This window comes from Pongo abelii, chromosome 16 (assembly GCF_028885655.2).
Source record: "Pongo abelii isolate AG06213 chromosome 16, NHGRI_mPonAbe1-v2.0_pri, whole genome shotgun sequence".
NCBI lineage: Eukaryota > Metazoa > Chordata > Mammalia > Primates > Hominidae > Pongo > Pongo abelii.
In genome coordinates, this window is record NC_072001.2 from 61,802,129 (window position 1) to 61,818,638 (window position 16,510).

Below are 16,510 nucleotides of genomic sequence, written 5' to 3' on the forward strand. Positions count from 1 at the left end.
ACAAAACTCACAGACACAGAGGGTCAACTGGTATTTACTAATCTACCTTTTAAAAATTTATTTTTCCTAATCACAGAAGTGCATTATGAATCTTACTACCCAGAAAGTTGGTATCTATTCTCTAAAAATGATTACATACATATTTATCTATGACAAAACTGAAATGGTTTTATGCATACTTACAAAAGGCATTTTCACATAAAGACTTTAACAGTGGAGAAATAGATGTTACCTGACAATGATGAAAATAAAATACATTTAACCTAGAGGACAATAAAATGTTACTAATCTGACATCAATGGAAAATGACAGCTTCCACTAAGGACAGTTTCTAGGTAATTATATCTTGCTAAATATCTTTCTATTTGATGGATGATTAATTTTCCTCCTACTTTAACATGTTCTTCTTAAGCCAGGCTTATCCTTATTAACATCTTCACCAGAAGAGGCCATAATGATGCAGTAACCTCAAGGCTATGTTATTGTGCTATTACTCCTACATAAAAATAGCTCCACCCTACAAGATAGTTACTCTGCAAAGTCAATGTCTTCTCCTTTCTCTTCTGTTATTTTATTTTACCTACACAGAAAAGTGCACCAACAGCATTTAACTTTCTTGTTCTCAGTTTTAGTTGCCAGAAAGCTAGCATATATTACAGTCACATGGTACCTAATACTTATAAGCCCCATGGAAAATTTGAAAAGCATATACTACAAAGTATATACTACAGTCACATGGTACCTAATACTTATAAGCCCCATGGGAAATTTGAAAAGCATATACTACAAAGTATATACTACAGTCACATGGTACCTAATACTTATAAGCCCCATGGGAAATTTGAAAAGCATATACTACAAAGTATATACTACAGTCACATGGTACCTAATACTTACAAGCCCCATGGGAAATTTGAACATCTCCACACTTAAGAAAAAAATCTCCTTAGTTATGTAGTGCAATGTCCTTACTTTTATGAAATGCAAGCATACTGAAGTATTTAGAGTACAGCTTATTTTCAAATGAAACAGAGGGAAAAAAAAGAATATTTTATTAAAAAGAGAGTAAATGTGGTAAAGGTTACCATTCATAAATTCAGGTGAAAGGCATAAAATATTAATTACTAGTATACCCTCAACCTTTTAGAAAGTATAAACATTTTCAAGAATAAAAAAAAGAAACACAGTATATCAAAAAATCTATGTAAAATTGCCAGAAGAATAACTAGATTGGATCTACAAGATAGAGAAAACAGATCCTTTATCAAATTTTATGTAATCCTAGCACTTTGGGAAGTCGAAAGTGATTGTTTAGGAGGATCACTTTAGCTCGGGAGTTCAAGACCACTCTGGGCAACACAGTAAGACCCCATTTCTAGTTTTTTGTTGTTTTTTTTTTAAGGGGGAAAACTAAATAATACCAAAAAATCACACGCAAGAGTGGTAGAAAAATGACCAGCAGGTTCTAAGAAATAGAAAAAACATAACTTGACCTCCTTGTCACAGGACATCTTAGGAGAGCTCTCCCTTTTTACAATTTGAGAACAGTATTTTTATTTCCCTTAACTTTTCTCAAAGTCGCCAGGATACTGGTATTTACTAATCTGCCTTTTAAAAAATTATTTTTCCTAATCACAGAAGTGCATTATGAATCTTACTACCCAGAAAGTTGGTATCTGTTCTCTAAAAATGATTACATATATATTTATCTATGACAAAACTGAAATGGTTTTATGCATGTTCTTTCTGTAAGGTGCTTTTCTCCCCTCAACTGTTAACATTTTTTCACATCCAAAAAATAAAATACCTTCTATAAAGAACCTGACTGACTAAAAGGCAAATGGTTCAAATACTGTAAGTACAAAGAGCCTAAATTATGCTTTGAGGGTAAAATTAGCCTACATGTAAAGGCAAGATCTGGCTTCCCTCAGTTGATAACTACTATTTGACTTTCCTGACTCTGGATAAGTAACCCTCCCTGATCCTCCTCTCTCATTTATAAAATGAAAATAACAACACGTATCTCATAGAGATGCTGTGAAGACCAAGTTAATACGCGATACACAAAACGACCTAACAACAGTGCCTGGCATTAAGTACCCCAACAAATGCCAGCCATTGTGATTTTTTTCCATATTCCATGGGTAGGTAGCATCTTACTTCCCAAGTACCCTTCTAAGCAAAAGCTTCCTTCCCAATCCTTGAACCCAAAACTTACAATCTTCTGTTCCAATCTACTAAATTAAAGAATTGGGCAAAAAAATACAGAATGAAAATTTCATTAACATCAGGAAAAAAACAAAGAATAACTCTCTGATAGTGGGTCAACATCATCACCTTGGTGTGAGACAGAAATATCATATAACAAGCAAGTTTTTTCCTATATATACCCAAAAAGTTGACTGTACAATCTTAAGAATGGGAGAAGAAAATCTGCAATAATGTTTTGATATTACAATCTTCCTATTTACAGAAAAACTCAATTACAATAAATGAGAGGATGTAAGAGTAAGCTAAGCATGGCATATTTGCATTCCTCAAAAAAAATTACTTGTAATCAACTTGTTTTCAACAGACTTTTCACTTGTATAATTTCAAAATTAGGTACCAACAGCATTTTTCCCCAACATAAAAATATATTTCCTTCCTACTGAGTCATCAACTACATGTCATAGGCATCATACTGTGCTGACCAATGCTTCCTTTATTTGATAATACATATTCACTCAGATCTTCAGGCGCTAAATACCACCAACAAAACTGTTCTCCTGTATGACAAAGGTAGGCTTCCAGGAACTATCATGCCCTATATTTCAGTAATATATTTAACTGCCTTTAATGCACTCTTTGAAAAGCTACTTCTACAATGTGACTTCAAACTTAAGCCAGTATCTATTTTTTCACTAGAAATCAGTCAAATCATCTTCTAGAAGCAAACAGCTACACCTAACAGTTACAAGTTAAAGTTCAAGATAGGAGGGAGTGTCTACAATTAAAAGCATATTTCAACACACCCACTTTTTGAAATCAGCTAGTCTCTAACAAGTAAAAATAACACAAGCTGGCTCAGAAGTCAAAGTAGCTCTTTTATAAATTATACACAAAGAGCTGAAAACACAAATGATTAAAATCTATTGAATGTATTAAATTTATACCACTAACATGAAATACAATTTAAAAATCAAAAAATTGAAATGTGTACATAAGAAAGATTTCTATGCTGATTTGAAATTCTTTTATACAATCTTTTTTTATTCTTTTTTTCTGAACCTGTGGGTTATATTGAATCTTTTATACAATTTCTAATAAGACACAAGTACAGACAGTAATAGAGTATGACTTTCAACCTGCCTACATCACTTTCACACTCACACAGCCACCACCCCACTTTTGATATACATCTGTCCCACTCCCTGCACTTCATCTTAAACCCACTGTCATTAACTCACCCTTTTCCCATAAGATATCCCAAAACATCCGCCTCTGCCTCCTAGTTGAGAACCACTATGCCAAAGCTTGCTCTACATTAAAGAAAAAGGGCTCCTCCCTACTAAATGGCCAACTGCTCCTAGGGATCATGGAGCTACTAAGAGATTTCTGCTACTGGATGGATACAAGTGAATTTTATGGGCCACCCGGAAAATTTATAAATTCTTAAATTTTGGGACAGGTGCGGTGGCTCACGCCTGTAATCCCAGCACTTTGGGAGGCCAAGCCAGGCGGATCACGAGGACAGGAGATCGAGACCATCCTGGCTAACATGGTGAAACCCCGTCTCTACCAAAAATAAAAAAATAAAAAAAAAATTAGCCAGGCGTGGTGGCAGGTGCCTGTAGTCCCAGCTACTCAGGAGGCTGAGGCAGGAGAATGGCATGAACCTGGGAGGTGGAGGTGGCAGTGAGCCGAGATAGCACCACTGCACTCCAGCCGGGGTGACAAAGCGAGACTCCGTCTCAAAAAAATACATAAATAAACAAATAAATAAAGTTTTTAAAAAAATAAATTCTTAAATTTTATAAATTCTTGCCAAAATTAAATTCTGATTTCTGAACCAATTTATAATCATCAGTGCCAATCCATCTCCAAAGCTGTCAACAAAACTGTCCTCTCCGTTATGCTAGATTAGAACACCTAACCTTTATAATACACATTTGAGGGTTCTGATAATATGCTGTACTAATTGGAGGAGGTCACTTTCTAATTTTACTACAGCAATATTCCAATTTTAACAAAAATCATGATGACATTCAGTTTCATGTAATGAGACTATTTCCATAATATAGCTGACAGCCAGTACTATGAAGGCTGCTTCACTAATGCCAATATCTGCTGAATGAAAATGGGTGCATAACATGTATCCAGAAGTCCAGTCCACTTACTAAGCAACGTATTTAACAATTCTGTGGTCTTAATAATACATATTATAAAATCCTAATGTGAGTGAGACACTGTGCTAGGTCCTAAAACATGAAGACTAAGAATAAAGTTACTTCCCTCTTAACATTCTCATTCTAGTAAAGACACAGATCAGTAACTTAACTATAAAGCTTGAAATAAAGAACAGCAATATCAAAGCTCAGCACGGTGGCTCATGCCTGTAATCCCAAAACTTTGGGAGGCTGAAGCAGGAGGATCACTTGAGGTCTAGAGTTCGAGGCCAGCCTGGCCAACATGGTGAAACCCCGTCTCTACTAAAAATACAAAAATGAGAAGGGCCTGGTGGCATGCGCCTGTAGTCCCAGCTACTCGGAGGCTGAGGCACAAAAATCGCTTAAACCCAGGAGGTGGGGGCTGCAGTGAGCCAAGATCACACCACTGCATTCCAGCCTGGGCATCAGAGCGAGACTCTGTCTCTAGGAAAGAAAAAAAAAAAAAAAAAAAAGAACAGCAATATCTATAAAAAAAAAAAAAAAAGAACAGCAATATCTATAAAATAGAAAAAATATGGTATAAACAGAAATGACATCATTTCATTTTTTACTACTTATAAATACCTCAGTGTCTGCTTTGCATACTTATACGTTTTAACTACACATTATGTTTTTCTTGTATTTATTTTATTTTATTTATTTTATTTTATTTTTATTTTTTTTTGGCACAGAAACAGGGTCTTGCTATGTTAACCAGGCTGGTCTCAGACTCCTGGCCTCAACTGATCCTCCGAGCTTAGCTTCCCAAAGTGCTGGGATCACAGACATGAGCCACCACACCCAGCCATTAACTATACATTAGTTTTTTAAAGGTATACAGAATTACACAAATACTATAATATAAATTCATAATAGGCATTTTAAAAGACTACACGACTAACATTAAAAAGTGAGAAAATTGTGTTGAAGGAGGAATTATGGATTTTCTTTAATTCTATTTTCTAATGTTTGGTAACGATGTTCTAATATTCCAACTACTAAAAATAGATTTTATCCATCTGTATTTTGCAACTAATAGATTCCAAATGAAAGCAGGTCTGGAAACGACATAATTTTAATAATATTTATATAGTACTTTAAAGTCTTTAGCAGTTGTACAAATTATCCCACTTAATTCCTAGGAAAAGGGGTAGTAAATTAATACCCCATCAATTCATAGAAAATTCTATGTGTTCTTTTGAAAGCTAAATTCAAAGTTCAAATGTATGCACAGGTGTGTCCTGCCATCATCAATACAAGCAAAAACAGATGGAAAGCAAATTCTGCTCCACAAATCACATATGCAAATTTGCCTAAAATGCAAAGATCATTTGAAAGCTAAATTCAAAGTTCAAATGTATGTATATGTGTCCTGTCACCATCAATACAAGCAAAAACAGATGGAAAGCAAATTCTGCTCCATAAATCATATATGTACATTTGCCTAAAATGCAAAGATCGCATTATTTTCCCCTATTTGTCTCGGAAACAGAAGTTCATAGTTCACATGAAATCAAGAGTGTCAATCATATTTTTGAACTGAATAGCCTAATTCCAACTTAAGTAAGAAAAAAAGGGCTAGTATATCTTTAAACTAATCTCTATCTCCACTCCAAATTCACTAAACTACAATCCAACTACCTAAAGCACTGCTTCCCAAATAACTAGCCAGAGATTAAAGATCTGTGCAAAGTTTTATCCAGTTCCCAAGTATTAGCATGCAAATAAAATAAAATCCCAGACGCTGACACCCATCCCAAACTATAAGCTTCTATCCAGACTCAAAATCTTAAGACATTTTCAACTTCAAAGACTGAGGTCTTCAAAGTTTTATAAAACCATACTCGCTCCAATGAAACAGCCTAATAATTTAAATTCAACAGAGTGAGCCCTCTATAAGTTTTGTTACTTTCACATTAAACATTTGCCCAGTTTTATTAGTTTTTCTTCCATGTCATTTCTTGTTCTATCCTTACTTATTTCTACAATCATTCTAATCCAAGACTCAATCACCCAATTTGTCAATCATAACCTAACTCCTCAACAGGGACTCCAACCAACATTCCAGAATATTCTATCTCATAGTTATCATGGTCTAGAATAATCAGAGTCCTGATTATCATGGCCCAGTTAGCAATTCTCCTTATTTCCTGACACAGACTATCGATTCCAGGCAAGTAAACCTACAAGCATCTTATATGCCATTCTCTTCTACCTCAGAAAGCCTTCCCCAATTGCTGATGTCCCTCATGCTTAACAAATCCTCATTTCAGGTGCAACTACAATATATAATTGGAAGTATATTTTTATATTTTGGCATTTCGTTTACTCCAACAAACTCAGTATTTTTTACTTTTCTTCTCACTCAATACTGTGGCTTCATGACTCTTAACAGTCATAGACACATAATAAATCCTGGTGACTAAACAACAATGTTCTCACTGTATACATCTCACATTGTTTACTTGCAGTAGTACAAGTGGACTGCACGTATGTTAACCAACTTACTATGATTCATATTTTTCAACCTTATGATGGGTTTACTGTGACATAACCCCATCATTAAGTGGAGTAGAGCTCCTTAAAACTTACAATGGGGTTACAGTTTCTACTGCACATGTATCACTTTCTCACGATCATAAAGTCGAAAAATCATATGTTGAACCATCATCTCTGTTGCCAACATTACATACATTTTCGACTTACGATATTTTCAACTTATGATGAGTCAAGGAGCATCTGTAGTAGCTTCAAAATGAACTCACTCAGCATCAAAGGGAGACTACATTCCCTGAGAAATATTCTCAGCACCGCTATTTCCTGCAAACTAGCTGGGTCAGGCTATCCTAATACTAACGCAAAATCTTCACATTGCTGGACAGCAACGTTACCGCCTTACAGGAATCCAAGTGGTAGGGTTATTATAGTTTTTCCACTTATCCTTAACATTGCTTCCTTTTTCCTAATATAAAAATCAACAGCTAGACTAGTTAGAATTACCACTGCTAGATTTTTGTTCAGAACAAGCAAACTTTTTAGGGTTGCTTGGAAGATCATTAACGATCATTAATTAAATCAATTACTCCTTTAGAAAAAACAACACAGCCTGGGCAACATAGTGAGACCTCATCTCTACAAAAAAATCAAAAAATTAACCAGGCATGGTGGCGCGTGCCTGTGGTCCCAGCTATGGAGAGGCTGAGGTTGGAGAACTGCTTGAGCTGCAGAGGTCAAGGCTGCAGTGAGCTGACATCACACCACTGTACTTCAGCCTGGGCAACAGAATGTCACATAGAGCTTCCTGTGTAAAAATCAAATGAAATGCAAATCATTCCTACAATTTGGAATGCCTGCCCCTGTGATTTTGGGCTTCGGTTGGGGGGGGGGGGTTCAGATTTGAAATCACTATGTGTTTTTCTGTCTGCAGCCTTTCCTATCCACAATTTATCTCATATAGGCCTCTCACTGAAACTTTGTGTTGGCAGCAGTGGCCAATGACTATCCTTGCCCTCAACCTTCTCCACACAAACTACATTTCTGGTACTCCACATAGACCATATTTTAAGCTAGACCCTTCCAAAACGATGCCCCAACTTTAGCAAATTTTTTTTCTAACCATTATAATGTAATACAATTAAAGACAGACAAGAAATTTAACTTTATACAAATGTAAAAATCACCAAAATGGTAACACAGTTACTGTAACACAGCTACTTACTAGAAACCAGCACAATACCATGAGCCTCTGTCATCTACCTTTCACCGACTTTCCTTTAAATAAAATACTTTTTTTTTTTTTTGAGATGGAGTTTCACTCTTGTCGCCCAGGCTAGAGTGCAGTGGCACGATCTCGGCTCACTGCAACCTCCACCTCCCGGGTTCAAGCGATTCTCCTGCCTCAGCTTCCTGAGTAGCTGGGATTACAGGCGCCCACCACCATGCCCAACTAATTTTTTGTATTTTTAGTAGAGAGGGGGTTTCGCCATGTTGGGCAGGCTTGTCTCGAACTCCTGACCTTTCAGGTGACCCGCCTGCCTCGGCCTCCCAAAGTGCTGGGATTACAGGAGTGAGCCACTGTGTCTGGCCAACACTTTTTCTTAATTCACAATTTCTATTCCTGTAGAGAATATTACAGTTGGACATTTTAGAGTATGTTTAATACCAATAATCTAGTATATTAGTATAAAACCAGAGTACTCATGATTTAGCTCTAGGACATGATCTATCTGCAACCGATTATGAGTATACATTTTATTTGTTGTACCTTCCTGGTTATTCATCAGTTTTTTCTCTCCATTCTTCCCTGCCTAACTGTAACTAGCAAAACACATTAGTACCACATCATTCCAACTGTTTAGAAAGTTAGGATCCAGGCAACCTCAATGCTAAACTCTACAAAGCCAAGCTATACATATTGAAATGTGAGGGGTAGGGGTGGGGGGGCAGAGAGAAAGAAAAAACTACCTAAAGCCCATGTACTTCATTCCATAGAAGATTTAGAATTTATTTATTTCATTTCACATGCAAGCATGTTTCTTAAGTATAATTATCTAGTTTTCCTACACAAAACATACTAGAAACAACTAATTGGAAGGTGATATCTTCAAGGTTTACAAGAAAGCAAAGAAACCTAAACAAAAAGTTGGAAATATTGCTACAACTAGATCCAAGAATAAAATTCACAATCATCTAGAATAAATTTAGAATAATAATAAACTACCAGGCCATTTCAGTCATTTCTGGAAAAATTAAAAAAAGAAACTACAATAGAATCCAGAATAACAACTGTTCTCCATATTAAACTTCAGTCATTTAAGATTAAATTCAGTCCATTTTAAGGAGATAGTAAATGTGTCTACAGTAAATTTTCTACATTTTAGAAAAACTTCCATCAAAAACACCCAAAACTGGCCAGACACGGTGGCTTACACCTGTAATCCCAGCACTTCGGGAGGCCAGGGTTAAAGAATTGCTTAAAGCCAAGAGTTCAAGACCAGCTTGGGCAACCTAGTGAGACCTCATCTCTAATCAAGACCAACAACAACAACAAAAAACACAAAAAATTTACAATTGTATTCCCGGCAGGGCGCAGTGGCTCATGCCTGTAATCCCAGCACTTTCGGAGGCCAAGGCGGGCAGATCACCTGAAGTCAGAAGTTCGAGACCAGTCTGGCCAATATGGTGAAACCCCGCCTCTAGTAAAAATACAAAAATTAGCCGGGCGTGGTGGTGCACACCTGTAGTCCTAGCTACTCTGGAGGCTGAGGCAGAAGAATCGCTTGAACCTGGAAGGCGGAGGTTGCAGTGAGCCAAGATCGTGCCACTGCACTCCAGCCTGGGCGACAGAGCGAGATTCCATCTCAAAAAAATAAAATGTATTCCCAGAGTTTGTTATATGCACATCATCTCATATCTGAACCACTGATCTGCCAACAATGTTAGGAAAATGTAGCTAATTGCTGAAGTTATTGTTCCTCCATCTCATTGCCTTAATTTCAAAAGCAGAGTTTATGTTTGTATCCTATTCTTAAATTGCTTTTTATTAATATGACCCTCAACTAATTTTTTCTGTGGTTCTCATCCCAGTAGAAAAAGAAATGGTTTCTTACTTACTCATTTAGATGAACAAATGTGGAGACTGTAACAATCATTCTATATTAAAGACCTTCAAACTGTTACTATTATAAAAACGGGTTTTTTAAAAAAAAATCTAATAACCTAATGCTGAATAAAAAGTATTGTGTATGCAATGTTCTTTTTAAACAAATTTTTAAGACTATAGAAAAAACATTGCAAAAAAATATTAAAAGTTGGATAAGAGGTCACAGTCAAACATTTTTTAAAAGTTTGTGCCATCTATAAAGATAAAGCTAAGGCAGAGATGGGAACAACATATCCACAGTACCCAGGCAGGTAACAAAAATGAGCAAAAAAGGCCAGGTGTATCATCAGGAATGATGGGGACTGCAGTAACCAGTAAGCACATACCCAGTTTAAAGAGGGCGGCTACTGCCCTACTGCTCAGCTCTGGACAATAGGAATATAGCCCACTAGTATGTGGATTTCCAAGTCTTCCCCGAAAATCCAGAAATCCATGAATTTCACTGAGAAACATCCCAATTTTTCAATGTTAATCATTAGCTCAAACTTAAACACACTGTGAATAAAACATATCTCTAAGGTAGTTCAGTCCAGAGGCCACCTTTGAGCTAATGTATGAAAGCCGCTTTCAAAAAAGGCACGGGGGGCAATGGATAAAAAGCTTATTAGGGTTTAAGGTCAAACCAGCTTGAGTTTGAATGTCTAATTCACCACTAAGTGGTGGATGATGCTAGAAAAATTATATTTCCAAGTCTGTTTCTTCAACTGCATATCACCCCTCTCTCATAACTGCTGAAAAGTGAAACTCCTAACACAGTATTAGATACATAAAAGGCATCATGGAAATGTTCCATTCACCCCAAGCCCTACAACCCTTTAAGGTCCTTAGAAAAATTTTAAAGAGGTCAGATAATACACATCCTTGAAGATCTTAAACAAGTTACTAAAAGCGCATCAGAGAAGTGCCTGCCATGCCTGCTGGGAGAGGCTGTATACATACACACAGAAAATACCGTTAATATAGGCAATGGTATCCTCCTACAACTACAACATAGGATGGGGCTGTGCTGGAAATGGACACCATTAGGAAAGTTTATGTTTTATGATTCTAAACACTTTAATTCTTCCTTCCAGCTTCCCATCCCAGTAATATACAAAGCAAGAAAAATTTCACACACAACAGTGACTGACAAACTGGGGAGGTGGAGGCAACAAAAAGGATTTATTAACTACCTGAAAATGATTTATACTTTAAGTTAAATTTCCACCACAACTTCCAATCTACACAAATTTCTCCTTTCTCTCATATGCTAAAACAAATACACTCAATTTGAATGTGCTGAAGTCTACAAATCATCATACAAAGATCTTACAAGTGACCAAAAATAGCTCAGATTAGTAGATAAAAATACCCCATAGTTACAATAGAATTACAAGTATCTCCAAGTACCCAAAAGCTAGAATCTTGATACTAATTTTAAAATAAAACTAATAAAACTTATGTTTTTTGAAAAAGTTCTGCTTAACAGAAACACCAAAAATTAGCCTTTTAACCAATGCTTAATGCAATAAAGGACTCTGGAAATCTGAGTTTAGAAAATTTTTATATAAGAGTTTTAACCCACAAACATGTTATCCAATTGTTTTTTCTTCAAATATAAGACTACCTCAGTTTCTTACTGTTTTCATTATTTTTAAAAGAACATTTAGTATACTACTACTCAGTAAAGTGCCTCACGTGTTTGTCTTACTTTTTATTACCTTATAGAGAACAGTGTCTTAACTCCTGAATTTAATCACAAAAAGTGAAAAGAGATAGGAAAACGATTTGTTGAAAGCCACGTTTAGAACAGAAATAACAAATGTCAGATGAAAAAGGCTCCTCTAACAGAGGGTCTCCCGCACATAATCCTTTTTAAAACTAAACATCTATTATCAGCTCTTAATCTATAATGTGTATCTTGCTTGATGAATTGGATTGAAAAAAATAAAATAAAACGTGTAACAAAAAAATGAACACTACAAACTATAACAGAAGTCTGCCGACGCAGTACCACCCAAGGACTCGGTAGAATACAGGACAGAAATACACTTGGCCCTGCAGTCATAAGTCAAAGTGGCAAAGAATAAAACAGAAACAATACATTACATGAAATAGTCAGATATTCTCTAAATTATCAAAGGCTACAGACACTCATCCAAAGCATTCCTCAAATTTTTTCAGTCGTTGCTTTTAGGCACACCTTGAGGTTTTTAAGTTTACTCTGGGGCAAGTCAAAAAGCTTACCTAAAATAAAGCACTTTACGCAAGAATAAAATGATGCAGCTGGTCCTAGGATACACCGGAAATAAAAATCGTTGTCTTCAAAACCCGAAACAAGAAATGACATGCTCTTAGCAAATTTAACTTTCGTTTGCAGGGGGGAGGGGGCACTGTTTTGACAATCCACTAAGTACACTGCACATCTACTCCACCTGAAAGTTTAACGAAACTCTTCAAGTTGGGTCACCCAGGGACCGAACTTCTACTCTAAGAGACCCAATCCAGCCTACAAATGAAAGAACATCCCCATATGGTTTACCCTTCTCCCGACCAAACCCTTTCCCCTGGGCAACAGAATGTTTTCAATGAACACCAACACACCCTCCTGTGATCTCTCTCCAAACACAGGACACAGGAAGAACCGAGGCCACTAGTCTCAGATAAGCGGGTGATGACTGCTGCCACTCCACGGGCGGCCCCTCTGCAGAATGGGGTCGGTCAGGACCGGCGCGCCGGGTAAAGAACAATACACGAGCCCAGCCGCAAACAACACAACTTCCCACGAGTCTGCGCGGCGGGTCTCGGCGGCGGAGAGGACTTCGGAATCCGCCACCGGGCAAGGGCTGGGGGAGGAATGGTGAGCAGGATGAGCGCTGAACGAGGACGGCGAGACCGCCAGCCCCGCTGCGGCTGCCTGCACCGGCGCCCGCCGAGCAGACTGGAGGGATGCAGCCACCAGCCTGGGTTCCACCGCTCTCGCCAGGCGACGCGGATACCCCGACTTCGCTTCTCTGGGAGGCGACCCCCGCCTCCAGGGGCCGCCAGGGCGGTGGGGGGCGGGGAAGGCCTCGCCGGAGGCTTGGGAGCCTCCTCGGCCCGCCACCGAAGGGAAAGCGGTCGGGGCGCGGGGGACAATAGAGAGCGGGGAGCGCGGCCCGCCAGAGTGGCGCCGCTGGCCGGCTGAGCTGACTGACGCGCACGCCGCGAGGCGCGACTGGGCTCCGCTCGGCCCGGCCGCCGCTCCGCCGTGGTCGCGGCGCCCCCGGCGCTCGCAGTCGTGCCTCACCTCCCATCCCCGCCGCCCAGGAGAGGAGCAGAATTAACACTCTCAGCAACACCATCTTCCGCTGCCGCCGCCTCCTCACGGGTTAACAGCAGCACATCGATCCGGAGGGAGAAGCTGAAGGGGCTTGGTCCGGAGCCTCCACGGGAAGCCGGGACCTCCCCTGGCAGGATAAACGGCGAAGCACCTCCCTCTCTCTCCACTTCAGGGGCCGGCAACGCTCCTAGCTCCTCCAAAACAGGGACCTCCCTCCCCCTCGTTCGTTTCCTTCCTCCCTTCCCCGCTTTCCTTCCCTTGCTGGTTCCCTCTTCTCTCCCCCCCTCCCTCGAAACTCAGACCTCCGCCTCCTTCCTCACCACGTGACGCGCGGGCACCCAACTGGCACGCGGAGCCGCACCCCTACCTCCCGCCCCTACCCGTCCCCCAGGCGCTTCAGGGGCGCGCGCATGCGCGCGGGGGACGGTTCCCGTGCTGCTAGGCCCGCCGCCGCTTCCTGTCCGCCGGCGGAGAGCTGGGATTGGGCTTGGGAGGCGGGGTTTGTCCTGGTCCCGCCCCAGGGCGGGAGCGCTCCTACGCGGAGATAGTGCTCCGCTACGTGTTAGAGCTGCTGAGGACCTTCCCTTGAGCTAAAAGGGACCGTGGAAGATGTAAGCGGGGCTGCTTTCCACTTCTTAATGTCACAAGTAACAGAGGTTTTGTTTCTTCTTTTTCTGCCTCTCCTGGTACACCACAGCTACCAAGTAAACAAAAAGTCCCAACAAGCAGTAATTATAGCGGCAGCTGCCCCAGTGATGGGAACATAAATGCAAAGACCTTCAAGCAGCAGGAAGAAAACACACCATGTCCGAGATGTAATTTTCCGAGCTCTTTACAAATTTATGTCACAGACTAAGGCTTTAGCCTTTGCAAAAGCATGCAGCCTGAACCAGACGGTCTTGAATCTCCAGTCCAGAAAATGTCCTCTTTTCTCTCTCTCTCTGTCACATCTCTGAAGCGAATCCACGCACACGCACATCTTCTCCCCAACTTCTTAAAGCTTGTGTTTCTTTTCTCGTAACTCATTTTGATTCTTTAAACATGGATGTCATGAACTAGAACTTTTAATGGCCATTTAATTAGATATTCTTCATCTATTTGGTATCGTGCTTGAGTAGGCTGAATTAGGGAGGGTGTGTGTGTGTGTGTGTGTGTGTGTGTAAATTGTTTTGTTTTGCTTTCTAAAGACAAGGTCTCCGCTGTCTCGCCAGGCTGAAGTGCAGTGGTGTGATCATAGCTCACTGTAACCTTCAACTCAAGCGATCCTCCCGCCTCGGCCTCCCACAAGTGCTGGGATTACAGGGGTGAGCCACTGCGCTCGGCCTTAATGTTATTGATACTATAATAAACTGGAATTCCTATACTGTTACCTGTATATTTTATACCATTTATTACCATTAACATAAGTCAAGAGTATTTCTTTTTTTGAGACGGAGTTTCGCTCTTGTTGCCCAGGCTGGGGTGCAATGGTGTGATCTCGACTCACCGCAACCTCTGCCTCCGAGGTTCAAGCGATTCTCCTGCCTCAGCCTCCCAAGTTGCTGAGATTACAGGTATGCGCCACCACGCCCAGCAAATTTTTTGTATTTTTAATAGAGACGGGGGTCTCACCATGTTGGTTAGGCTGGTCTCGAACTCCCAACCTCAGGTGATCCGCCCACCAGCCTCCCAAAGTGCTGGGGATTACAGGTGGGAGCCTGTAATCAAGCCCGGCCGTAAGAGTCTTCTTTAATTCTGTTTGAGAAATGAATGATTCTAGTTTTGCTGCAACATTAATAAGCTCAAAAACGGACATTTCAAAACCATCATAATTGTATCCGTTTATAATGAGATACATGGAATCATCAAAGGATGGCAGAATCTCACAAATGGTTTTTTTTTTCCTTCATTAAAATATTCAGTCTTAGGAAATAGTTACCTGCAGACATTACATCGCATATCACCTGTGCTTTTTACTAATCTCTTGTGGTAGTGCTGTCAACAAATGATATTTTTATTTTCTAGCTCTTAAACCACCTTATAGCATGTTTTCTGTTGCACAGTATTTTTATAATGAATTCCAGTGATTAGAGGCAAATGGCACTTTCCGTTAAAATTCAACTGGAAAAAACTCCAAAACCATATTTTGCATTACTAAGAAGATTACTGAAAATTACATTTATAAAGACTGTATTTTTTTTTATTTTAAAAATGTATTTATTTTGGCCAGGCACGGTGGCTCACAGCTGTAATCCCAGCACTTTGCGAGGCCAAGGTCGGCAGATCACTTGAGGTCAGGAGTTTGAGACCAGCCTGGCCAACATGGTGAAACCCCGTCTCTGCTAAAAATACAAAGATTAGCCAGGCGTGATGGCAGGCGCCTGTAGTCCCACCTACTCGGGAGGCTGAGGCAGGAGAATGGCGTGAACCCGGGACGCAGAGCTTGCAGTGAGCCGAAGTCGCGCCACTGCACTCCAGCCTGGGCGACAGAGCGAGAAAAAAAAAAAAAAAAAGCCGGGCATGGTGGCATGTGCCTGTAATCCCAGCTACTCTGGAGGCTGAAGCAAGTAATCCCAGCTACTCAGGAGGCTAAGGCAGGAGAATCACTTGAACCTAGGAGGCAGAGGTTGCAGTGAGTCGAGATGGTGCCACTGCACTCCAGCCTGGGAGACAGAGCAAGACTCTGTCTCAAAAAAATTAATTAATTAATTAATTAAAAATAAAAAAACAAATAGCCAGTGCAGTGGTATACACTTGTAGTCCCAGGTACTCTGGAGGCTGAGATGGGAGGACTGTTTGAACCCTGGAGGTTGAGGTTGCATTGAGCTGCGATCACACCACTGCACTCCAGCCTGAGTAACACAGACAGACCTTGTCTCAAAAAAAAAGAAAAACTGAATTTTTTTTATTTGTCAAGCACGAATGGCATTACATACCAGCATGATAATGAATGGTATTCCAGTGTTACAAGTTTGGGCTACTATTTTAACTTAATTCTTTATTGATATTTTGCAAAAGTATGGAAAACTGATGAAATATTAAAGTATAAGGTCTGCATCTACGCTATCACAGACTGCCTGGGTTTCACTCCTAGCTCTGCCGTCTATAAACCGTGTGACTTTGGCCAAGTGTTTTTGCCTTCTAACCTCAATATTTCTT

At 39.9% G+C, this 16,510-nt stretch overlaps 1 protein-coding gene across 1 annotated transcript in view; it reads right to left on the minus strand.

Annotated features, from left to right (window-relative positions):
* ADAM10 (ADAM metallopeptidase domain 10) overlaps positions 1-13,535 on the minus strand; it is a 157,270-nt gene extending 143,735 nt beyond the window's left edge. Inside the window, 1 exon segment of the mRNA NM_001131095.1 lies at positions 13,340-13,535. Within this exon segment, the coding sequence (NP_001124567.1) occupies positions 13,340-13,394 (55 nt within the window). The 5' untranslated portion in view covers positions 13,395-13,535.
* Positions 13,536-16,510: the final 2,975 nt, after the last annotated feature.